Raw genomic sequence first — 26,298 nt, 5'->3', positions numbered from 1 at the left:
TTTTAAAAGTTGCTTTTCTGATCATCCAGAAAAGACCATGTTTATTTCATAGTAAACAGCATGTGGGTGAGATGGGCCACTGCCAGGAGGCCGGGCAGCCAGACTGCGGGGCTCTCAGGGGAAGGACAGCCACCAGCGGGCGAGGCTGGGGGTGGGGGTGGGGCAGCAGAGCCAGCAGCTGCCAGGAGCGGGTAGGGCGGGGCAGGGCAGGGCTTGGGGAGGGGAAGCAGGGTGGACAGGCAGTGAATCTGGCCTTCCGAGGAGTCGCCATGACGGGTGAATCCTGCCTGCTGCAAACAGCGTGTTCACTTACATCAGCTCATTGCCAGTCACCAAATGAGCAGAGGTTTCGGTGCGAGTCCTCTGTGTCCACATCACGTCAGGGAGAGCAGAGAGGGGCAGGGCCAGCCTCCAAGCAGGCCGAGCCCAGCCCTGCCAAGGAGCACAGACCTCACAGGGAGTGGGGGGTGGGGGGATGTGGGTGGGACATTGGGGTATAGAATTCAGGGGTGCAAGGCGGCCTGGGGCACAGCTGGGATGCTGACAGGCAGAGATGGGCACCGAGTGGGCAGTTGTGCGGGCAGGGTAGGGGCTGGAGGTGCCCTCGCTGGAGTGTCTGAGGTGCAGGGAACCTGCGGATGATGAGGCTGGAAGGAGAGCTCATGGCCAGGCCAGGGCCCCAAGCACGGGGTGTACACGGAAGCTGGGTAAATAATGGGGGGCCTTCGTGTGTGCACTTATTCTTTCATTCATTCAACAAAAATGTACTGCGTGCGAACCTTCAGTGAGCGGGCAGCCCCTGCTGTCCCACCAGCTGGAGGAAGGTGGAGGCTGTGGCCTGGCCCCCAGGAGCCGGGAATGGCAGTGGGAGGGGTCACTCGGCAGGTGGCATCGGCTCATCAGGCTAAGCCAGGGCCTCTGGCTGACATGGGGAGGAAGCACCATCAGTGCTGCGGTGGGGGAGGGGGAGGAGGGTGTCAGGAAAGCGGCTGGAGCAGAGGGGGCGCCGGGACGGAACCGCTGCCCCTGCCCGCCCTGCAGCAGGCCCGGGTCACACGTGGGCAGCATAGTCAGAGGATTGGCGCCTGGAGTCGTCCTCCTCTTCCCGCTCTCTGGGCAGTTCCCTCAGCTGCTCTGGAGGCTCCCGGTAGATGGACCGATTCCTGTGGCCGTGAGGACAGAGGGAAGGTGTGCCCCAGAGCCGAGCAGTGCCCCTCAGGGCCTGCCAGCCCCACCCAGCGCCCCTGGCTGAAGGGCGGGCTCAGAGAGGACAGGAAGGGGCCCAGGCTTGTTCCTCCCGTGAGCTGAGGAACCCGCCAGGGACAAAGGTTCCGGCCACACTGGGCCCTGGCCCCCACCGGCAGCCCTGCCCTGAGATCCACGGGCCTTGGCCAGGTCTGGGGCTGCTGTGCTGATAAAAACGAAGCTGTCCCGGTGTGAGGAGCTGGGGCCACCTTCCCCACCTGCCCAGACCGTGCCAACGGCAGCCCACACTCACGGCCTGGTCTCCTGGTCCTCGCCCTTCTCCCGGCAGCAGCAGCAATAGACCAGGACGCCTATGATGATGAGGGCCGCCACCACGCCGACCGCGATGCCCGCGTACAGGGCCACGTTCATGGAGGCTGCAAGGGACAGAGCAGCTGCACTGTCCGAGCCCAGCGAGCCGGACGGGGCCCAGCTGGAGGGCTGAGCACCCCGGGAGACCCCACAGCCAGGGCCCCAGTCCCTCCACCCCCGCCCCTGCCCCCTCACACCTGGGATCCCGGTCCTCCAGCCCAGGGAGCAGCCTGGGGGCACCGTGAGGCCTGGCCTGGTGGGAGCGCCAGCCAGGACTGGGGATGCTCTTCCGCATGGAGACGCGGACAGGACAAGGACGAAGGCCCTGGCTCTGTGCCCCTGCCTCCCCGTGCTCCCCGGGCCTGGAGTCCTCAGCGTCAGCCAGGCAGTCCTCCTCCAGCTCTACCTGAGCTGGGAGTGGCCCACCCCAAAGGATGGGGCCTGGACCACAGAGGCTCTGGCGCCGCCCGGCCACTGGCTGGGCAGGTCTCCAGGCACCAGTGTCCTGGGCGCTGCTTCCAAAGAAGCAAGGGAGCTGGACGGGCCTCCAGGCAGTGGGCTGTGCAGGGCGTATGGCGGGTCCCCCCGGCCACCCAGCCGCCGGCAGCGGCACCTCTCCTCCCGCCCCCCACACTCGGCTGCTCTTACGAGGCCTGACGGTCAGGGTGATGTTGCAGGACTCGGTCCCCACCTCGTTGCTGGAGGTGCAGACGTAGTAGCCGGACATGTCAGTGGAGATGTTCCTCAGCGTCAGGGTGTGCCCCGCGCCTGGGAGGGAAGACCGTGGGGTGAGGAGGGCGCCAGGCGGAGGGAAAGCGGGCACAGCTGAGCTGGGCCGGCCTCGCCTGGGTCCGGAGAAGCCCCGCAGCTGCCGGGGGCCCGGCTCCCGTGCAGTCGGGCGCTGCGGGCAGCGTGCGCTTACTCACGGCGTGACCCTGGGCAGCAACAGCTTCACTGCGCTTCGGTTTCTTTATTTCTGAACAGAAATAGCGCTGGTGCCTGCCTCCCGGACACTGTGGGCATCAGCCGAGGCGCTGGGCACTCAGGCCCACAACAGAAGGCCCGACTGGCGGGTGCTCTGGACACACCCTCTACACACGCGTCACCTGAAAATTCTGATGAGGGTTCACTATGACCCCCTCCATGACCTTCAGAAACTGAAACCCGCAGCTGGGATTCATGTGGAGGAAGCTTCAGAAATCAGTATGTGAGCACATGTGGGTGTGTGTATGTGTGTGTATGTGAGTGTGGTGTGTGCCTGCTGTGTTCATGAGTGTGTATACATGAGTGTGAGTGTGTGTGGTGTGTGTATATCTATATATGTGAGTGTGTATGTGAGAGTGTATGTGTATATGTGAGTGTGTGTGGTGTGCGAAGGTGGTGTAATCATGAGTTTATATATGTGAGTGTGTGAGTGTGAATGTATATAATGTGAGTGTGTACATGAGTGTCTGTAGTGTGTGAATGTGAGTATACGTGTATATGTGTAAGTGTATGTGGAGTTTGGATTGTGAGTATGTATGTGAATATACATGTGTATATGTGAGCGTATGGTGTGTGTATATGTATGTATATGTGAGTGAGTGTTGTGTGAGTGTGTATATGTGGATGTATGTGGTGTGTTAATGTGTAGATGTGAGTATGTGATTGTGTATATGTGTGTGTGTGTGGTATATGAGTATATGCGGTATGTTAGTGTGTATATGTATATGTGAGTATGTATATGTGAGTGTGTGTCCTGTGAGTATGTATATGTGAATGTGTGTGGTATGTGAATGTATGCAGTGTGTTAGTGTGTATGTGTATATGTATGTGTGATGTGTGTATATATGTGAGTGTGTATATGTGAGTGTGTGTGGTATGTGAGTGTATGCAGTGTGTTAGTGTGTATGTGTATATGTGAGTGTGGTGTGTGTATATGTGAGTGTGTATATGTGAGTGTGTGTGGTATGTGAGTGTATGCAGTGTGTTAGTGTGTATGTGTATATGTGAGTGTGTGGTGTATGAGTGTGTATATGTGAGTGTGTGGTGTATGAGTGTGTATAAGTGAGTGTGTGGTGTGTGAGTGTGTATAAGCGAGTGTGTGTGGTGTGTGAGTGTGTATATGTGAGTGTGTGGTGTGTGAGTGTGTATATGTGAGTGTGTGGTGTGTGTGTGTATAAGCGAGTGTGTGTGGTGTGTGAGTGTGTATATGTGAGTGTGTATAAGTGAGTGTGTGTGGTGTGTGAGTGTGTATAAGCGAGTGTGTGTGGTGTGTGTGTGTGTATATGTGAGTGTGTGGTGTGTGAGTGTGTATAAGCGAGTGTGTGTGGTGTGTGAGTGTGTATATGTGTGTGTGTGGTGTGTGTGTATAAGCGAGTGTGTGTGGTATGTGAGTGTGTATATGTGAGTGTGTGGTGTGTGTGTGTATATGTGAGTGTGTGGTATGTGAGTGTGTATAAGCGAGTGTGTGGTGTGTGAGTGTGTATATGTGAGTGTGTGGTGTGTGAGTGTGTATAAGTGAGTGTGTGTGGTGTGTGAGTGTGTATATGTGAGTGTGTATAAGTGAGTGTGTGTGGTGTGTGAGTGTGTATAAGTGAGTGTGTATATGTGTGTGTGGTGTGTGAGTGTGTATATGTGAGTGTGTATAAGAGTGTGTGTGGTGTGTGAGTGTGTATAAGTGAGTGTGTGTGGTGTGTGAGTGTGTATATGTGAGTGTGTATAAGTGAGTGTGTGTGGTGTGTGAGTGTGTATAAGTGAGTGTGTATATGTGAGTGTGTGGTGTGTGAGTGTGTATATGTGAGTGTGTATAAGTGAGTGTGTGGTGTGTGAGTGTGTATAAGTGAGTGTGTGTGGTGTGTGTGTGTATATGTGAGTGTGTGTGGTGTGTGAGTGTGTGTGGTGTGTGAGTGTGTATGTGTGAGTGTGTGTGGTGTGTGAGTGTGTATATGTGAGTGTGTGTGGTGTGTGAGTGTGTATATGTGGATGTATGTGGTGTGTTAATGTGTAGATGTGAGTGTGTGATTGTGTATATGTGAGTGTGTGTATCTGGGAGGAGGGTCGGGGGCAGCTGTCTGTCTCGACTCTTCACTGTCCACCTTCCGTGGCCATAACTGTGGGAGCCGCAGCTCCGTGTCAGGGTGGGGGGGGGTGCTACCCCGACCCGCCTGAACTCGGGGGAGGCCCGAACGTGCTCAGGAGCGGCCTTCCTGCCGAGTCCGGCCCTGCGGTGTGTGCACCTGGGAGGAGAGCGGGTGTCGCTGTAGCTGCATGTCCTGTCCTCTGAGACGCTCTGCTGTGACTGCAGTTTTGAGAGGAGGGTTAAGAGGCCTTCGTCCTCTCACCTGTGGCAGAACTAGCCTGGTGTGGCCCTGCTGCCACCAGGAGGGCGCACTCCGTCCTGAGGGGACGGCCTACATGCAAACAGGACCGCCCGTCGCCCGCCGCCCGCCAGACATCCCAGGGGCGGCCAGTCTCCAGTAACGAGTCCAGACTCCGCAGCTCAGTCCCCGGGCCGGGTCTGGTCCTGCCCCGCTCCAGCCTGCCTCCTGCCCCTGCCCTGGCGCCAGCCTCCCCCGCCCATGCCACTCTCGCCAGATTGTATTCCTGGGTCTGGACGAGCCATCAATGCGCTTCCTCGGGCAGGAGGTCCCTGGTTCTGCCAAAAACCTCCGATGCCAGAAGCGACTGACTCTCTTGAAGTCACAAAACTACGAAATGACGAGCCTTAACAAACATCCTGCCTCAGTCCAAGCAGGCGGCGAGGCCCCGTTTCCCAGGAAAGACAGACGGCGCAGTGGGGGCGGCAGGGACCGGAGCTCCCAGTGGCTGCCGTGGAGTTTATAGAAGGGAGTGTGATCGCCCCGAGGGTCGCGGAGCTCCGTGAGGAGCAGAATAAGATGAAAACCACCCTTGCTCCCACCAGCTGGAATAGCAGCGGTGTTCCCTGTGCTCATTCCCCTAAAACCCTGGACGCCCACAGCTCGGGGTGCTCTCTGGAATACTGCTCATGCGATGCTCACACACTGAAGAGACCATGACTAGAACGGGTTTAGAAATCAGAGTTAAGGGTTATTTTTTTTTTTTAACGACAGAACTCTCATAGCTTCTGATATGCTAATGAGCACTGGGTGGCGAGGGTGTAATGGTCTCATTTTTTAAACTAATGGGATTTTTAAAAAGAGGCAACTTGAAGAAACCCACTTTGGGAAATGCTCTCCGACCTGGACATACTTCCAGGCGAATCAGGTTCCGTGCCTGAGCCGCTGGAGCTGGGACTGCGCTTCGGTGCACAGCGCGGTGATGGAGGGAAGGCTTGTTTAGGGCACGGACCCGGGCTTCCTACTCGAGTCACACCCCTCCCCGGCTCCTCAAGCAAACAGTGGGCATTGGCGGCTGCCCAGTGCACACGGGGGCGAGACTTGCTCTGATTCCCACTCGGGGCTCCCCAAACCCCCTTTCTGAAAAGGACCTGATAGCTCTGAAGCTGTTTCTGCTGCAATGGTGACCCCTTGTGGTCAGGAAGGGAAACGCACCGGACAGTTTCTCCCACCTTCCCTCAGCTCCGCTGAGCAGCCTGGTCTCCAGGGCACTGAAGTCGGTTGACAAGAGTTAACTTTCCTGTCCACAGCTTGGCTGCTGCCTCTGGCCTCCATGGTCTTCCCTGGCTGCTGGGAGCAGGGTCCACGCCCACCCCTCAGAATCTCCTCCTTGTAGTGCTCCAGCCCCCAGAACCGCCCTCCTTCCCTCCCGGATATCAAATTCCCGCTCCCTCCGTGCGTGGCTCCCTGGTTTACAGAGCATGTTCAGAGGTATCCCACACGGGCTCTCCTTTGCCCTCCTCACAGCCTTCGGGGAGGGCGATAGAACAAGGCCGGCGGGACTACAGCAGCTGGAGAGTCAGGACCCCGTCCCTGTGTGCTGATCCCAGCTTCCCCGCCCTCCCTGCCGGCTCAGCCAAAGGAAGCAGTCTCTAACGTGGGGACTTCTGTCTTCCGGGACAGGGGAGCCCTGCTCTGCCGTCCACAAGGAAATGCTTATGTGAGAAACGGGTTTCGTCTGACCCCGCAGGAAGCAGCGGGGACAGGCTCTGCACGGCTCTGAGGCAGGAACACCACCCACCACAGCCCGGCACCAGGTGCCGCTCCTGTTGGCATCCTGCTAGCCCACTCCTCCCTGTCACTCCCAGGTCCCCAGTCTGACTGGCAGGTGAAGCTTTTCAGACGCGGAAAAGCACACTTCCCTTAACCTCCTCATGTCCTCGGCTCTCCCCTTAGGGGTTACGAAAGAAGAATGAAGTTCTGGCTTCTGACAACCAGAGGATCTTTTCTGTTGGAGGCAGGAGAACTGTGAATGGGGTGCCCGTTTGGGGCGCCCCTCAGAAGGAGCAGGTGGCCTCCCAGGCCCAGGCAGCCCCCCTCCTGGTGCACGGGCTCCTTTTAGTGCTGTCCCCGTCCTTCCGAGCATGCTCCCTGCCCCTCGCCACTCCCCACGCTCTGTGCCCTGCGGCCCGGCCTGGCTGCTCCTCCTCGAGGACCCAGCCCACAGCAGCACCAAATGCTCATATCCGCCAGGCCAGTGGTTCTCAACCTTGGCTGCACATTAAAATCACCTGGGAATCTTTATAAAATCCTGATTTCTGGGCCTCATCCTCCGGAAATTCTGTTTCTTTGTTGCTAATGTTGTGGCCCCACCCCATACCAAAGACACAGAATTTCCGGAGGGTGGGGCCCAGAAATCAGGATTTTAAAAAGATTCCCAGGTGATTCTAATGTGCAGCCAAGGTTGAGAACCACTGCGCCGGGCACTTCGTGCTTCCCCGGTGCGTTTATTTAACCTTCACAGCAATCCTGTGCACTAAACACTAGCAAAATGCCCATGTTTCATGCAGAAGCCACAGCTCAGAGAGGCTGAGACGCTTGCCAAGGTCACACAGCGTGCTGTGCTGTCAGCCACGTGCTGTGCTGCCTGCTCCGGTGCCTCCTCCAGACGCCGCCTTGCTCGCCTCTGCGTCCTCTGTGACAGTGCCACTGGGTGTAGCACTGGACCCGCTGTGCACACTTTGCTGCCGGAAGGGCAGACCGAGCAGTGGCCATGGCAGACCGCGGTGACCGCTGCGGAGTCACGTTCCCAGCCAGAGAGGGGAGGCAATCGGCCAGGGAGGCTGCCCGGCGGTGCCAGCAGGAACTCCAGACACGCCCAGAGCAGACCTGCCAGCAGAAACGTGGGGCCCAAGCTGGAAGCTTGCTGAATCCACACCACAGCTCCCATTTCACATTAGGCCGAGGGGTTCCCGCAGTTCTTTCCTTTCGTTACTTTTAAGAAGTTCTTGTTTTGCCCCAAACGAGTGAAGGGTGGAGTGGCAAGTTCATCCCCAGCCGGCATTCATGCAGCTCACCGGGCCGGCGGCTGCTGCCCTCCCATCCGACTTCTCCAGACACCGCCTACCCTGCGCATGCCTACCCCACGCACACGCCTACCCCACGCACATGCCTATCTCACAATGACACCTACCCCACGCACACACCTACCCCATGCACACACCTACCCCACACACATGCCTACCCCATGCACATGCCTATCTCACACACATGCCTACCTCACAATGACACCTACTCCACGCACACACCTACCCCATGCACACACCTACCCCACACACATGCCTACCCCACGCACACACCTACCCCACGCACATGCCTATCTCACACTGATGCCTACCCCACGCACACGCCTACCCCACGCACACACCTACCCCACGCACATGCCTATCTCACACTGACGCCTACCCCATGCACACGCCTACCCCCCACACACACCTACCCCACGCACATGCCTATCTCACACTGACGCCTACCCCATGCACACACCTACCCTACGCACACGCCTACCTCACACTGACGCCTACCCCATGCACACACCTACCCCACGCACATGCCTACCCCATGCACACACCTACCCCACGCACATGCCTATCTCACACTGACGCCTACCCCACGCACACGCCTACCCCACGCACACACCTACCCCACGCACACGCCTACCCCACGCACACACCTACCCCACGCACATGCCTATCTCACACTGACGCCTACCCCACGCACACGCCTACCCCACGCACACACCTACCCCACGCACACGCCTACCCCACGCACACACCTACCCCACGCACATGCCTATCTCACACTGACGCCTACCCCATGCACACACCTACCCCACGCACATGCCTACCCCATGCACACACCTACCCCACGCACATGCCTATCTCACACTGACGCCTACCCCACGCACACGCCTACCCTACGCACACGCCTACCTCACACTGACGCCTACCCCATGCACACACCTACCCCACGCACATGCCTACCCCATGCACACACCTACCCCACGCACATGCCTATCTCACACTGACGCCTACCCCATGCACACACCTACCCTACGCACACGCCTACCTCACACTGACGCCTACCCCATGCACACACCTACCCCACGCACATGCCTACCCCATGCACACACCTACCCCACGCACATGCCTATCTCACACTGACGCCTACCCCACGCACACGCCTACCCCACGCACACACCTACCCCACGCACACGCCTACCCCACGCACACACCTACCCCACGCACATGCCTATCTCACACTGACGCCTACCCCACGCACACGCCTACCCCACGCACACACCTACCCCACGCACACGCCTACCCCACGCACACACCTACCCCACGCACATGCCTACCTCACACTGACGCCTACCCCATGCACACACCTACCCCACGCACATGCCTATCTCACACTGACGCCTACCCCACGCACACGCCTACCCCACGCACACACCTACCCCACGCACACGCCTACCCCACGCACACACCTACCCCACGCACATGCCTATCTCACACTGACGCCTACCCCATGCACACACCTACCCTACGCACACGCCTACCTCACACTGACGCCTACCCCACACACACGCCTACCCCACACACACGCCTACCCCACACACACGCCTACCCCCCACGCACACGCCTACCCCATGCACACACCTACCCCACGCACATGCCTATCTCACACTGACGCCTACCCCACGCACACGCCTACCCCACGCACACACCTACCCCACGCACACGCCTACCCCACGCACACACCTACCCCACGCACATGCCTATCTCACACTGACGCCTACCCCACGCACACGCCTACCCCACGCACACACCTACCCCACGCACACGCCTACCCCACGCACACACCTACCCCACGCACATGCCTATCTCACACTGACGCCTACCCCATGCACACACCTACCCTACGCACACGCCTACCTCACACTGACGCCTACCCCATGCACACACCTACCCCACGCACATGCCTACCCCATGCACACACCTACCCCACGCACATGCCTATCTCACACTGACGCCTACCCCACGCACACGCCTACCCCACGCACACACCTACCCCACGCACACGCCTACCCCACGCACACACCTACCCCACGCACATGCCTATCTCACACTGACGCCTACCCCACGCACACGCCTACCCCACGCACACACCTACCCCACGCACACGCCTACCCCACGCACACACCTACCCCACGCACATGCCTATCTCACACTGACGCCTACCCCATGCACACACCTACCCTACGCACACGCCTACCTCACACTGACGCCTACCCCATGCACACACCTACCCCACGCACATGCCTACCCCATGCACACACCTACCCCACGCACATGCCTATCTCACACTGACGCCTACCCCACGCACACGCCTACCCCACGCACACACCTACCCCACGCACACGCCTACCCCACGCACACACCTACCCCACGCACATGCCTATCTCACACTGACGCCTACCCCATGCACACACCTACCCTACGCACACGCCTACCTCACACTGACGCCTACCCCACACACACGCCTACCCCACACACACGCCTACCCCACACACACGCCTACCCCCCACGCACACGCCTACCCCACGCACACACCTACCCCACGCACATGCCTATCTCACACTGACGCCTACCCCACGCACACGCCTACCCCACGCACACACCTACCCCACGCACACGCCTACCCCACGCACACACCTACCCCACGCACATGCCTATCTCACACTGACGCCTACCCCATGCACACACCTACCCTACGCACACGCCTACCTCACACTGACGCCTACCCCACACACACGCCTACCCCACACACACGCCTACCCCACGCACATGCCTACCCCACGCTGTACATCTCCCTCCCCTGTTCCCAGCCCACTGAGCTGGAAGACCCCCCTGAGACCAAGGGCGCCTCTGGCCTTGTCTTCTTATCTCTGAGAGCTCTGGGTGCAGCTGGCCAGGCAGCATGGGCACCGGGGCCGGGGCCCCCAGCGGTGCTCCCACACCATGGGCTCTAAGGTAAGGACGGAGAATATTTATATAGTTTTTGGATTTTCCCTCCCAGTTTGTTTCCTGACCAAATGGTCAAACACCAAGCTCCCCAGGACAGGAGTGGCCTCCTGGCAATGGGACGGGCCCTTTCCGCAGCCCTGGTCTCCTGGTGTGCAGCCATGGTGGGGGGGGGGGGGCGTGCATTTGTGAAGTAGGTTCAGGGGAGTCTGAGACGGACGGCCTAGGAGGGAATGGGGACAGCAAATTCCCACCTTGAGTGGAGCCACAGTGTTGGACCTGGGGCCTCAAATGTGAACTTGACATAATTGTACTCAGAGCTGCGACCAGGGCTTTCTCAGTGACTCCTGTGTCCTGGGCCTGAGGAAGCGCATCACGCGCTCCCACCACGTTCTTCTCATGAAGCCACCGCTGTTGCTCTCAGCAACTGGGCGGAGGTAGGCGTGGCTATGAGAAACCGGCGCCCAGAGACATGACCCAGGACATAGCTGTGTCCACTGCAGAGTGGGACAGCCTTCCGGGCCCCCTGCAGCCTGCCAGTCAGCTGCGGGGGGTGCGGTTACCTGGCGGGCCCTTCCGCTCCTGGTTCTGGAGGTTGAAGCTCTGCCAGCGGTACTGAGGGGCCGGGGAGCCCTCCTTCGATTGGCAGGTCAGCTGGATGTCGTTCCCAATCACGGTGTCGCCCAGGATGCTGCAGTCGGGTTTGGAGGGTGGCACTGTGCAGGGAGGGGCCAAGAGAAGGCATGAGTAGGTGGGGCTTGGTGACAGCCACCTACCTCCCACCCACGCACTCACGTCTGCCGTCATGTTTGTTCACAGGCACAGAGATTCACAGCCGAGAGCTGAGAGGCAAGCGCTCGAGGTCAGCCCAGCACAGCACCTTCCCAGCCCCCAGGGGTCCCCATCGCAGAGCAGCACGCACAGTGCGAAGCGTCCCGATGGCAGTCCCCTCTGTCCCTCTGTCCCCTCTGTCCCTCTGTCTCCTCTGTCCCCTCTGTCCCTCTGTCCCCTCTGTCCCTCTGTCTCCTCTGTCCCCTCTGTCCCTCTGTCCCCTCTGTCCCTCTGTCCCCTCTGTCCCTCTGTCTCCTCTGTCCCCTCTGTCCCTCTGTCCCCTCTGTCCCAGCAGCCCTTACACCCACAGTGGGGACCCCAGAGATCTCAGTTGGCTGGTGTCCGCTCTCAGACAGGACGCAGATGCCACCTGAATACTTATTGCGGGCAGAGTGATGGGCAAGTGGAGCAGGGACACAATGGGCCGGAGGCCGCTGCAGGGCCTGCGCCTCCCACTGAGGACACCAGGGGGCGCCAGAGGCCAGGGGGCTGCGATCCCATGGGCACCGGGCAGGTGTCCCAGGCAAGGTGGCCTCCTTGGGTGACCAGGGCCTCGTGCCTCGTCCAGCCTGGGTGGGTGGCGTCACATAATTAATGCCCTTGTGGGTCAGAACTAGCCCCGCAGGAGAGCCATTTGGAAAGAAAACTTTATTTTTTAAGAGAAACTGATGAATTTCTTGCATATAGTACAATATGATCTCTATCACGCTTTTTTTAAAAGCAAAAATGGGTTTCACCGAGTTCCATAACCTCAGATTAAGGGTGTCCCCTCGCCCTTCAAGTTAACTGAAATGCAGCGGCCCTGGCGGGGTGGGGCCCGCTGCCTCCCCAGCCAGCTCCGGCTGGAGGGTCCACGGTGCTTAAAGGGCCACGGGAGACAGAATTAGGGAAAGACCAAAGACCGGGTGGGAAGAGAGGGACTCAGCTGGGGCACCTGGGCAATGGGAGGATGGGGGTGGGGAGCAGAAGAGAGACGGGGAAAACGCTCATTTTCTTGGCTTGGTAATCTCTCTCTCTCTCTCTCTCTCTCTCTCTCTCTCTCTGTTGAGAGGACATGCGGAGAAGCGTGGAGGGTCTGTCAGCGCCCCATCTGCTGCTGGTGGGGCGTGTGGGAAGGGAGACAGCCCTCCATTCAGGGCTGTGCTGTTTGACTCACTGCAAAGCTTCAAAAAGCCAGGCAGCCACCGCATGCAACAAACACCCCCCCCCCCCCCCCCCCGAGTGGTGTAAAGGGAGGAACTGAAGGGGAAACGGGGCCCGTGGGGGTCAGACTCAGACCGGCGCTGCCTTGCGGGTGGGCCGTGCCTGGCTGGGCACAGCACAGGTGTCACCACAGGCTTCCCGAGGCTCTGACTTGGAGCCGGCGCCGCCTGCTCCGGGCCTTGTCTACAGAGGGAGATCTGAGTGTAGACGATGGCGCAGATTCCCTCACAACGTGGACTCCACTCACGGGGTCTTGGGGCATATTTGAAAGGCAGACGGCCTGGGGCCGTGTTGTTAGTAAGGTGGGTGTGAAAAAGGCCAGAGGGCTGCCCTGGCGGGCGGCTCAGGCGGTTGGAGCGTCATCCATGCACCAACGGTGGCAGGTTGGTTCCCGGTCAGGCACAGGCCCAGGGTCGGTTCCATAGGGGCAACCAATCGATGTTTCTCTTTCATATCAATGTCTGTCTGTCTGTCTCTCTCCCCCCTCCCCTTTCTCTTTGAAAATCAGTGAATATATCCTTGGGTGAGGATTTTTAGAAGAGGAGAGGTGTCCAGGAAGAGGTGTGATCAGAGCATGGACAGGATCCCAGGCTGAGCCCCAGGAACACTCCCAGTGGGCCGTGTCCTCTGCCCTGCGGAGCGGCCACCCTTCTGGAAACTAGAATGTTCTGCAGCCCCGAGGGAGGCGCAGTGCCTGCCTGAGGTCCACGGACAACGAAGGAGTCCCAGCTCTGGGTCAGGCACTGCTGCTACCAGGCACCTGTCCTCCAGGCACCCCCTCCAGGCACCTGTCCTCCATGCACCCCCTCCAGGCACCCCCTCCAGGCACCTGTCCTCCAGGCACCCCCTCCAGGCACCTGTCCTCCTGGCACCTGTCCTCCTGGCACCTGTCCTCCAGGCACCTGTCCTCCAGGCACCCCCTCCTGGCACCTGTCCTCCAGGCACCCCCTCCAGGCACCTGTCCTCCTGGCACCCCCTCCAGGCACCCCCTCCAGGCACCTGTCCTCCTGGCACCCCCTCCAGGCACCTGTCCTCCTGGCACCTGTCCTCCAGGCACCTGTCCTCCAGGCACCTGTCCTCCTGGCACCTGTCCTCCTGGCACCCCCTCCAGGCACCCCCTCCAGGCACCTGTCCTCCTGGCACCTGTCCTCCAGGCACCTGTCCTCCAGGCACCTGTCCTCCAGGCACCTGTCCTCCTGGCACCCCCTCCAGGCACCTGTCCTCCTGGCACCCCCTCCAGGCACCCCCTCCAGGCACCCCCTCCAGGCACCCCCTCCAGGCACCTGTCCTCCTGGCACCTGTCCTCCAGGCACCTGTCCTCCAGGCACCTGTCCTCCTGGCACCCCCTCCAGGCACCTGTCCTCCTGGCACCTGTCCTCCAGGCACCTGTCCTCCAGGCACCTGTCCTCCAGGCACCTGTCCTCCTGGCACCCCCTCCAGGCACCTGTCCTCCATGCACCCCCTCCAGGCACCTGTCCTCCAGGCACCCCCTCCAGGCACCTGTCCTCCAGGCACCCCCTCCAGGCACCCCCTCCAGGCACCTGTCCTCCTGGCACCCCCTCCAGGCACCTGTCCTCCATGCACCCCCTCCAGGCACCTGTCCTCCAGGCACCCCCTCCAGGCACCCCCTCCAGGCACCTGTCCTCCAGGCACCTGTCCTCCAGGCACCCCCTCCAGGCACCCCCTCCAGGCACCTGTCCTCCAGGCACCCCCTCCAGGCACCCCCTCCAGGCACCTGTCCTCCAGGCACCCCCTCCAGGCACCCCCTCCAGGCACCCCCTCCAGGCACCCCCTCCAGGCACCTGTCCTCCTGGCACCCCCTCCAGGCACCTGTCCTCCAGGCACCCCCTCCAGGCACCCCCTCCAGGCACCTGTCCTCCAGGCACCCCCTCCAGGCACCCCCTCCAGGCACCCCCTCCAGGCACCTGTCCTCCTGGCACCCCCTCCAGCACCTGTCCTCCAGGCACCCCCTCCAGGCACCCCCTCCAGGCACCTGTCCTCCAGGCACCCCCTCCAGGCACCCCCTCCAGGCACCTGTCCTCCAGGCACCCCCTCCAGGCACCCCCTCCAGGCACCTGTCCTCCAGGCACCTGTCCTCCAGGCACCTGTCCTCCAGGCACCTGTCCTCCAGGCACCCCCTCCAGGCACCCCCTCCAGGCACCCCTGCCGCACCTGCTGCCTACCACAGGCGGGGGGGGGGCACTCACCCAGGACCAGGAGGCGGACTCGGGCCTTGGAGATGCCGTCCAGGTCATTGAGCAGCGAGACCGAGCACTCGTAGGTGCCGTTGTCGTCCATGGTCAGCTGGTTGATGATGATGGAGGCGTCGGACTCCTCGGCATTGCCCGACAGGTTGGCACGGTTCTCATACAGTTTACCGTAGTTGTAGTCTTTGGTAGAAAATGTCCAGGCGAGCACCCTTTCCTGGAGGAAGGAGAGATGCCGCCTGGCCCTCACCCTAAGGCTTCGGGCGGCCCTTCCTCCCACGGTGCCGCCGACCCCGAGGCCCCGCCTGCCCGCCGGCAGCACCGACGTCACCCTCGGACCAAGCAGCTCTCCTATGTGGCACCGGCTCCCAGCATCTTCCTAAGTTTAGTGACAATATTGAAGGGCTGGGCAGGGGGTGTGAGGGTAAATGGGGTTCCCCCAGATCCCACCTCGCTCTCACCCGCAGGGGTCTGTTCCTGCGCCCCGTCAGCCAGCGCTCACTGAGCACCTGCCATAGGCCAGCACCTTGCGGGTTGGCTCCCGGCCACTTCGTGTACTTGGTTCTTGACTTTGGAGTTTATTTATTCACCAATTTACTCATTGCTTATCAAACGGAGCCTGGAGCGGACTGAGGTCGGTTCTGCCTCAGCGGAGCCCACTCTGCCGCGTCCCACCCGCCCGTCCGGGACGCCCTCTCTCAGGGGACGCTCACCGAGTGGCTCCACAGCAGCTTGTCCCACTGGATGAATCCTTTCCGCTCGAGCACGGAGGTGCGGTACGTGCAGGGGAGGGTGACGCTCCGGCCTCGGGCAGCCCGCAGGACTTCCCCCGGGGTTTCCACTGAGATGGAGGTGACGGTCACCCAGACTGCGGGACAGAGGGCGTGGGGGCAGGTGAGGGCGCGGGCAGGCCCCGTGGGTCCTTCCCCTGCGGCCGCAGCCACACACTGCATGGGCCCCTCCTGCAGCACACGGCCCGCCTGCCTGCCAGCCTCGGCCCCTGCCTCCTGCCCATCCACCTCCCAGGTCAGAAGCATTTATCCCCGCACCTGCGACTCCACATCAACACACAGCTTCTCCAGGGCTGGAGGAAGTGGCACAGCACAGAGTTAAATGGTTTAAACGGGGTCCCCTCAGTCCCTAAATGCATGACCCCCAGCACTCCCTCGGGCGCTGGGGCCTGCGTTCTCACTGGGACACGGCCGGTGGCGGACGCCTGGCTGGAATGTGTGGTAGAAAGGGGGCTGCCCCGTAATCCGCGCCCATCACTGAGTTGTCCGGCGTGTGCTTCTGTCCGGCTGGCTCGATTCCACCGTCCTGGCCCACAGTCTGTTCCTGAAGACCCCCACGGTCATAAAGAAGAAGTCACGCGAGAACCACCCCCAGCACCCTGGGCGAACGCTCGGGAAGGACTATCATTGCTAAGGGTTTAGGGATCGTAGTGACAGGGAGTTAAAAGCGTTTCATGTTGGTAAACTGTGAGGGGAAAGACGGCAGTGAACGAATGGGAAAGAGCTCATAAGCCAAGGGGAGCTCTCTGGGCGGTGTCAGATGCTATTGTAAACCCGGGGGGCCTCTGTGGGTGGGTCCTGGCCCCAGGCACCCTGCCATGTTCCGTAACCCCCACTGGGAATGAACCCCGGGTTTAAGGATGTCAGGCCCCCAGCGCCCCACACAGCCGGACCCCTGTCTCTCACACCGCGGGGCATCATGGCTCGGGGCTCTGATGGCTGCCCCCAGTCCCCTCCCACCTCCTGGAACAAGCCAGGTCCTCCCACCTTTGGGCTCAGTGTTGTAGCTCTGGGCCCCGGGTTCCTCTTCTGTGGGATCTTCGTATCCCTACTCAGTGGAGGAGCCCCAGGTGGGACAGCTAACCTGTGATTAGAAAACTAAGAAGTGGAGGAATTCTAGAAATTTCTAGAGCCTTCCAACCACCTTCTTTGCACTTCCTTGCCCAGGTCTGTTGGGCACCTTCCTCCCAGTTGCCCTGGATCACTCCCCGCCCAGTAGTTGCCTCCCTAGAGCTATGTCCTTCACGCTCCAGAATATTCCTCCCTCCTCCTCACTCCCCTGTGCTCCTCAAGTGTGAGCTCCCCACGCATCCACCATCCACCGATGTGCTGACTCACCCCAGGGGCTAAGCACTAATAGTTCAGTGACGAGCTAGCCTTCCCCATGGGGAGGTGGGGGGGTGGAGGGGGGGAACACGTTGGGAGAGCAGGTGCTTCACCTGCCAGGAGGGCGGCACTCTCCTGCGCTGAGGCCTTGGCAGAGGAGGAAATGCCCAAACTGTCCCAGGCAGGGCCATGCCACCTGCCACCCGTGAGCACCTGCTCCGAGAACTGCTGCCCTGAGGAGTTATCTCGCCCACGGGAGGACGGCCCAGAACACATGCTGGAGCCCAGCTGCCCGGGGTGGCACCTCACCCTGACTTACCAGCTGTGTAACCAGGGCAACTTAACGAACCTCTCTGTGCCTCAGTTTCCTCTGCTACAAAATGAGGAGCCCTGTCCAGGTAGCTCAGTGGGTTAGAGAGTCTTCCCGCTACACCAAGGTTGGGGGTTCAATCCTCGGTCAGGACACATATGAGAAGCAGCCAATGAATGCATTAATATGTGGGAGAAAAAAAATCAGTGTTTCTCTCTCTCTCTCTCTCTCAATCAATAAATGAACACATTTACAATGGGGACAGTGCTCTCTAACTCCAGGTTGTTGTGAGGGTTGAACGACAATACATTTAGCGTGCACACCCTTTCCCCAGCACGTATGCAGGAACCAGCGATGTTATCATGTCTTTTCCTCTGCTGGGCTGTGTTGCTCCATCGTCATATCCCTGGGGCACAGCCAAGTGCCCGGATCGGACCTGCTCTAGCAAATGAATGAGGTACAGAGCAGCCAAGCTTTCAACGTGGGTAGGGTTCACAGCCCAGACACTTGGTTGCAGACCCTACCCCACAGATCACGGGAAAATGCAAAAAAAAAAAAAATCAAGAAGCCCCTCCCTCCGGGTGAGGCCAAGTCTGCAAAGTGCCCCAGACCAGTGGTCGGCAAACTCATTAGTCAACAGAGCCAAATATCAACAGTACAACGACTGAAATTTCCTTTGAGAGCCAAATTTTTTAAACTTAAACTATATAGGTAGGCACATTATTATTAACTTAATTAGGGTACTCCTAAGGCTTAGGAAGAGCCACACTCAAGGGGCCAGAGAGCCGCATGTGGCTCGCGAGCCGCAGTTTGCCGACCACGGCCCCAGATGAAGCCGGGCTGTCCTTTAGCCTCCCTAAGGGGCGGGGCCGGAGACCAGTGAAGCCTCGGTGATGCTTGTAAATCATCACGGCTTTTTAAGAAGATGAACTGTCTCTTGAGAGCTCCCGGGAAGCAACATACCAAGGAGGGAAATGAAGTGCTTGATGGACTGGCTGCTGGAGGCCACACAGTGAACGTGGGGGCCCTGGGGGCACTGGCAGTACTGCCTCCACTTAGGACATCCATCTGCTCCCACGGATGGACGGATGCCGCCTCCTAGGGGGGAGGAGCTGGTGCGAGGCCAGAGGCGACTGCCTGCCCAGGGCTGGGCCCGGCTCTGTGTTGAGGAAGTGTGGTTCTTTGGGAGGGGCCTGCATGCTCGTAGGTGGGTTTTTCCTGCCCCCCCCCCCCCCCATACGAATGGCCTCTGTAGGCTCTCCAACTGGCACTGGGGGGTGATGGGGGGTTAGATTTTGATGAATGTTTGTTGAACTTTTTGTTCAATATGGATCTTAGGAATCTGCAAATGCCAATCAATTCACTGGCTTTCCCCAGTGGCCCCAGTTCAGTGCAGGCGCTGGGCATTACCGCGGGCCTGCTCACAGCCGCCTCCTCTGGGAACCCACTGGGAACACCCAGCCCTGCTGCGCTGGCTTTTATGTGATTTATTTCTGTAAGCGTAGTTGGCATCCGGTTTCACATTAGTTTCAAGTGTACAGTATAGGGATTCGAAATGCACATGCCTTACGATGTGATCGCCACACCACGTCTCCTAACCACCTGTCACCCTGCAAAGCTGTGACAGTGTCATTACTACAACCCCATCACCTTTTCACCCGGCTCCCCGCGCCCTCCCGCCGGCAACCACCAGTTTAATTTCTGATTCCATGAGTGTTTTTGTTTGTTTGGGGGTTTTTGTTTGTGTTTATTAGATTTCACACGTAAGTGAAATCATGCGTATTTGTCTTTCTCTGTCTGACTTGTTTCACTTAGTCTAATGCCCTCGAGGTCCATCTGTGCTGCCACCAATGGCAGTTTCCTTTCCCGTGGCTGAGTGTCTGTACACGCCTCCTTCAGCCACTCCTCTCTGCGGGCTCCTGTGTGGCTCCCGCCTCCTGCCGCGGTGAATATGCTGCCGTGAGCGTAGGGGGGCAGGTGGCTTTCGAGCTAGTGTTTCTGTTTTCTTTGCTGGCTTTCAGGGCCACCTCAGGCAGGTGTCCGTCCCGTGCACACTCTTCCGGGTGGATGAGGGTGGGTGGGTGCAGGCCTCCTCCCCTCCCCAGACAGGGCTCCTTCCCGCCCCAACGCGTCTCCACGGAGCTGAGGGCTCAGGCGACCTCGCTGAGGGAGTGGTTCGTGCACAGTCACAGTCCCTGCCCAGGCGGGTCAGAGGCCACGGCCAGCCGGCACCCACTGGAGCCTAATGACGTGTTCAATGCCGGTGTGAAGGCAGGGGTGGGGGCCCTTTTCTCTGTCAGGAGCCATTTAGATATTTATAACACCATTCACGGGCCATACAGAATTAGCAACTTAAAAACTAGCCTGCTTACATTTGGTCAAACGTTTGATTAATTCACCACTAAGGCCTTGGCAGGGCCAGACCCAGTGATTTCTCGGGCCTTATTCGGCTCATGGGCTGGACGTTCCCCACCCCTGTGCTGAGGAGTGAAGAGTGGGCAGAGGGCAGGCTGTGGGACCAGGACTGGACAGGAAAGGCCGCCCGAGGGGCCGGGCCTTGAAACAGCCCCAGGGATTCCGTTTCCAAGGTGGACATGTGCACACAAGGGACCGGATGAGCCGTGAGCCTGTCTGCACAGCCGCAGCGCTTCCCGCCACCGCAGAGAGAGCAGGTTCTAGGAGAACACAGACCCACACACACGCAGGATGGTCGCAGCTGACTGGGTTCTGGGGTCACGGGGCAATTTGGGGGTTTTGTGCATTTTTAGTTTCCAAACATCCCGCCACAGGCACGCGCACTCCTGGAACCATCTCGCCGGCTCCGGTTTGTAAGTCACGCGGGCAGCGTGGCACCGGGAGGACCTGGCCTGTCGCAGGGCTCAGCCAGCTGGAGCCAGGGGGCCCCATCATGCCTCTCGCGGGGGTCTCTCTGGTCCCCGATGGGGCAGAAGGTGAAGAGACCTGAGCGGGGTTCCAGGGCAGGAGCTCCCAGGGGGAGAGACAACAGAGGAGAAGCAGGTGGAAAGACCCAGCCTGGGCAGGGGAGGGGCGGGAGCTGGCGGCCTGCCCCGCCCGCTTGTCCCCAGTGAACTTTGTAGCAGTCCCAGGTTCTGTGGGTGTTTATGGCCGCCTGACTCACAGGCAGAGACAACGCAGCTCAGGGCACTGGGTGGCCGAGGGGAGGGAGGCTGGCAGGAGGAGGCGGGTTCTGGGGTGACAGTCGGTGCCCTGGGCGGGCAGGACGAGATAAAACCCGAGTACGGGCAAGGCAGGGGCAGCCTCACTCTACCTCCCAGCCCAATAGCTCTGCCCTTCGGGGCTCACCACCACTGAGACCAAACAGCACACTGTTCCATCCGGGCCCTTTGAGACAGATCCTGCCACCTGCTCCCCTGGCCCCTGCAGTCACACCGCTGCAGGGTGGCCAGCTGGGGGCCCCGCCCTGCCCCCACTTGTTTTCTGTCCGGTGCCCCAGGTACAGACCCCACGGCACTCTGACCCGGGTGGACGGGTGCAAACTGAGCTGCCAGCCGCTGCAGAGGGTCAGGCCCGGGAACAGGCATTAAGCCTACTGCTCCTCGAGTTCCAAACGCAACCCTAAGCCCCGGTGGCACAGCAGAATCGCCTGGGTAACTTTCAAAATCAAAGGGTGCCTAGAGTCTGCCCCTCAGGGTTCCGATTCGGAAAGTCTGGGGCAGCCTGGACGTATGCTCCCCCGTGACTCTCTGGGCAGCCGGGGTTGCTGGCCACTGCCCTTGCCGCTGTGCCCTCTGCACACCTTCCTCCCTCAGTTCCCCCACTGGGGGGAGGGTGTGGGGAGGTCTCTAACAAAGACCCCAAGGAGAGGATTCTAGAACAGCAGGACCAGCCTGCAAGTCAGGAACTTAGAAAGCTGGTTCCCGCCAGAACCCATTGTGGATCAGCACCCACTGGTTCAGTGCATTTGTTTAGATGAGGGGAGAAAAAAACACATTTCTCATCTGGAGCATTTGAGGGTGATGGATTCCTTTCCTTCTCTGTGTAAAGCAGTCTTTCCCCAAGTTTTTCTCACTTCCGCTTCAAGGAGGGTTCCTCTAGTTCCAGGGCTGTGAGCCCTGTGTGTGTGTGTGTGTGTGTGTGTGTGTGTGTGATCAGGTCTTCAAAGACTTCCAGGCCTTGGGCACCACTGTTCAGGGACGTTTTTCCCGGGGGGTTCCTCTCTCTGAATCTCTTTTCCTGCCGCTGGGACTGTCACCACGCCCAGTCCTCATGGGGTCTGATGACCCAGAAATCCCTGGAGTTCTGGGCTCAGGTTGGTGTTTTCTCTAGCAGCCTCTGAGGGGCGACAACTCCGGGCTCCTCCCCAGTCATCCTGACTCTGGGCGCAGGTCTGCCAGATGAGCGCCCTCCGGCGATGAGGAACCAAACTCTAGTTATTTTCTGTAACATACACCTGCCCGCACTGATAATAAGAGGCATTTATTGAATGCTCCTGGGTACCAGGCACTCTTCCTAGATCTCTGCACCTACGAACTCTGAATATCCGGCAGCACCTCCGGGAGGAACAGTGAGCATTCTGCACCTTCGAGATTATTCTGCCCATTTCACAGGTTAGGAAGTGGAGGTGTATGGAGGTGAACTTTGCCCACACTAAAGTGAGCGAAGGAAGAGGGTGCTGGGCCCCATGGGAGGCCTGGGAGGAAGAAGTGTTTGTCACTGACGTTAGAACTGTCAGGCCCACGGCTGGTCTCTGTCAGTGTTGTTTTTAAATTCTCTAAAGGCACTGCCTTCTGTTCATCCCCTACGTTATCTTATGTGATATCTTCTCCCTCCCGCAGTCTGAGGGGCTGGGCCTGTTATCAGCGTGGAGTTGCTCTGCCCAGGACGTCAGCAAGATCTACGATATGACTGGGCAAGTTCAGATGCAGAACTCCGCCTCCTCCAGGAGCCCTCCCCAATCTCCCTGCTCCTTCCTCGGGGTCCTCTCCTGAGGATGGTGGAGGGCCACCTGGCTGCTCTTAGGTTTGACCTTCAAAGGCCTTCATTGCTCACGTGCACGTGGCAATGGCTATTTCTCCCCCAAATGTTTTCACTCAGCGAACTGTCCTAGGACCCGAGGGGCCATCCAGCCTGGGCCCTCTGCCCACGGCTCCAGCCCATCCTCTGGTGAGAAAGGCCAGGTGGTGGGCAGGGGTTCTGGCCTGGGCAGGGGGAGAGGGGGCAGAAACACACTTCATCTGAACACAAGCCCAAGAACGGGTTCCTCCTCACGGGGGGGGGGCAGACGGACCCTCCAGGCAATGCAGGGCTAGGACCGCTTTCCATTCTACGCTGGGTGAGCATTTTGTTTTGAGGTCATTTCCTAAGCAAATCAACTTTCTTTTCATTCAGGCATAGGTTGCAGTGGATGGGGGAGGGGAAGCCGGCATCACAGCCCAGCCAGGCAGGATGGTTGCTTCCCTTCAGCCCCCGCCCATTCCCACCGGGGTCTGCCAGCTGAGCCTCACCCCATCGGTGCCCACACAAAGTGTGCCCAGTAAAGAGCTGTCTGCGTGAAGGAGTGGCCCAGGCCTTGTAACCTGGTGACCAGGCCCCTCGGGCCCCAGTCAGATGGACCACCTGGCGGCCTGGGCTTGAGCGAATAGGTCTTTCCCAGATCTATTTCCAAGCTCGACCCAGCCCTTCCCCAGAACCAGGCCGCCCTCCAGGAGTGGCGAGGTGGGGAAGGTGGGAGCCTGGGGGCCTGGGAGGACGGTCTGGGCGTGTGGGTTCTGGGGCTTCCTGTACAAGCTGATTATTTTCTGTTGTTGACTTTTAGAGGGAGTGGAAGGAAGGGGGAGAAACAGAGACAGAAACATCGATGTGGGAGAGACACATCAATTGATTGCCTCCTGCACTTTCCCTGAATATCAAGCCTGCAGTTGAGGTTTGTGCCCTTAACTAGAACCAAACCCGGGACCCTTCAGTCTGAGCCAAACCAGCCAGGCACACAGCTGAAAGGTGAGCTCTGCCTCACCTTGGCTCCAGGCCTAGGGCTTGGGACTCTGTGCTTCCTGCGATAACCCTTCGCCTCCCTCCTTTCTTCCCAGCTCCCTGGAGCCGGCAATCGCTTCTACGCTGCAGGCTGATGGGATTTCTCAGTGTTGCCAAATACACTGAGTGAAATCTACTCCTAAAATTCCCAGCCCCATCTCTCACCTTCCCTTCCCATTCCCATTCCCGCCAGGCCCAGGACCCTAGCGCCAAGCTTTCCTCCATCCTAACTCTAGGGACTCCACGGTCTCACACAGCAAAGTGGCTGGGACACAGCTGCGTGGCACAGCTGTCTGATTCCGATTTTGTGGGGCCCGTCTTCTGAGTCTGGGTGAGCAGAGAATCAGGCTGAGGAGCTGGGGCCTTGGGAAGGGCCTGCCTCGCCTTTGTTTGTCGTTCTTGTTAAAGGGTTGGGTCTTCTTTTGCTCTGGGAATGATATTGGGTCAGTTGAATTGTCTTTCTGCCTCAGTTTCCCTGTATGTGGTGCAGATGTTAACACTCTTCACATTGACTTTTTCTCTGGTCTTAAGGCAAAGGTTAAAATCTCAAGTAGTGAACATGTCTAAATCCATAGATCCTGGATTTTCCAGGACAAACTCAATTTCAAACACTTTGTCCCAAGGGTCAGATCCTGTGTCCGACCCTCTATTCTGATTTGAGATCAGAAAATACGGTGTTTGAGAATTTGCAAATTCTTCATTTCAGAAAAGGGCTGGGATCCTATTTACTAATATCCGAATGAAAAAGCATTCTGATTATGGGTTCTGGACCGGAACCTGCCACCTGAACGACAGAACGTGTCATTCCACCAGCAGGGCCTCCCGGGGAGACTCGCCCACCTGGGCACTGGGCAGGGAAGGGCCTACTCACCCCCACAGAGCACCCACAGCACAGGCCGCGTCGTCCCCGCCATGTCCTGCTGCCTCGTCTCCTCAAGCCCAGTCGGGAACCGGCAGCACCCAGACAGGTGTGGGCTGACTCCTTAGAGCTGGCCCCGAGGTGCACTGAGGGCTCCTCTTCCTGGTCCCCCAGCTCAGCCTGGCCCGCACACCCCGCCCCTCACCTGGACTGGCAGGCAAGCTCACCTGTGGGGCTGGACTTGTGCTCCACCTCCTCCACCAAAGGCCCCAACGGGAACCCGCCCGCCTTCTCCTTGAACTCTCTTCCTGCTTTTTCACCTCTTGACAGGTGTACAAAGTCCTGCGCTTCTCCTATGATGGACAGGAAATTGCTGCCTCGTCATAAAAAGGGAAATGATCTCAGAGGAGAGTCTGAAGCCAATTAAGAAGGGCGTTGCCCACAGTCTGCACCACCCCAAGGCACAACATGACCCTGTCACTCCCTCCCCATCCACAGGCCCAGCCCACACTAGACACGTCATGAGGAGACGGGAAGTCTGTCCCCTCAGAGAGCAGACCGCCTGGTGGAGGAGGTAGACAGGACGCAAGTAATCAGAGAACACGCCTCAGAGAACCATGGCCACCTGGTCTCAGGTGCAGGAACTGTCCCGGGTCCCCTGGCCCTGGAACCCCTCAGTCCCAAGCAAGCTGGGAGGGCAGGTCATTGCTTCAAGAGTAAGAGTCCTGAGGGGCATGGCCTCGGGGTGGCACAGGACAGGAAATGGGCAGGGGAGGGGCTCCTCTTTAGATGGGTGGTCAGAGCCAAACGGGGAGGCGGGCCTTGTGATTTTCTGAATTACAAACCCTGAGCGTCTCAGAGAGCTTAAAGGGGTCTCCGCGGGCAGGAGCTGGTGTGTGGTTTCCTGGTCTCTGGTCCACTTCAGGGGTCCAGTGTCACCCCTGCAGATTCAGGTGGTGACCAAGGGCACAGAGAAGACCAAGGCCCTCAGTCCTCTCCTCCTGAGCGGTCCCCTCTTAGTCCATCCCATCTACACCATCCGCTCCCCCACCCCCTGTCACTGTGAGCCTGGCCAGCCTGATGCCACCCTGCAGTCCCTCCCTGCCCCTTCCTGCCCTGTTCCTGCTGTGAATAAAAATAATATCAACGGAACCACTTTAAATGGCCCTGGAGCTGCCGTCCCAGAGGCACCGCCGTGCACATCCTATGCCTCGAATATTTAGAATATTAAAGCAGGGCAAAATAACCTTTGCACTGGGCCTAGGGCAACCTTGTGTCGCAAAGAACTGTTTGCAAAGATAACAAGGAGGCGGCTATTGTGACTACGGGACTGAAATTTAAGCCATGTTTAGAATTAGCATCACCATGTCATGTTACCTGCACCCATAGCAGCGCCTTCTTCTATTGATGTCACTGTCAACCTGCCCTTTCTCATAAAACCGTCCCCTCTGGCTCCTCCTCGGAACACTGGGCTTCTGCCTGAACCCGCACTTCCCGGATCGCTATTCATGTTGATCTCAAATAAATGCTTGTTGCCTCTCACTCTGAGATGTCTTTTTATTTTTGAGTTAACATACCCTTGCTTCACTTAGTAATTCACCTTAGGAAGATTCCTTAGAGCAGTGGTCGGCAAACCGTGGCTCGAGAGCCACAGGTGGCTCTTTGGCCCCTTGAGTGTGGCTCTTCCACAAAATACCACGTGCCGGTGCGCATGTACAGTGCGAAGTTGACTTAAAACTTTAAGTAAAGTTTATTAAGTTATTTTAGGGAACGTTGTGGAGTGGAAGAAGATGTAGTGTCGAGGGTTGAGAAAGGTA

General features: G+C 59.0%; 1 protein-coding gene across 1 annotated transcript; it reads right to left on the bottom strand.

Annotated features, from left to right (window-relative positions):
* On the bottom strand, positions 1 to 24,646 carry GPA33 (glycoprotein A33). The gene is made up of 7 exons (XM_070395955.1): positions 24,494 to 24,646; positions 15,897 to 16,051; positions 15,184 to 15,400; positions 11,506 to 11,658; positions 2,206 to 2,325; positions 1,499 to 1,622; positions 1 to 1,163 (listed from the first exon to the last, which is right to left on the bottom strand). Exons 1-7 carry the CDS (start codon positions 24,534 to 24,536, stop codon positions 1,052 to 1,054), a joined length of 924 nt encoding a protein of 307 aa, XP_070252056.1. The 5' UTR covers positions 24,537 to 24,646; the 3' UTR covers positions 1 to 1,051.
* Between the last annotated feature and the right edge of the window lie 1,652 nt (positions 24,647 to 26,298).

Source organism: Myotis yumanensis, unplaced genomic scaffold, assembly GCF_028538775.1.
Source record: "Myotis yumanensis isolate MYYU_CA2020_CCGP unplaced genomic scaffold, mMyoYum1.0.hap1 SCAF_17, whole genome shotgun sequence".
NCBI lineage: Eukaryota > Metazoa > Chordata > Mammalia > Chiroptera > Vespertilionidae > Myotis > Myotis yumanensis.
This window is presented reverse-complemented; position numbering and strand designations above follow the sequence as displayed.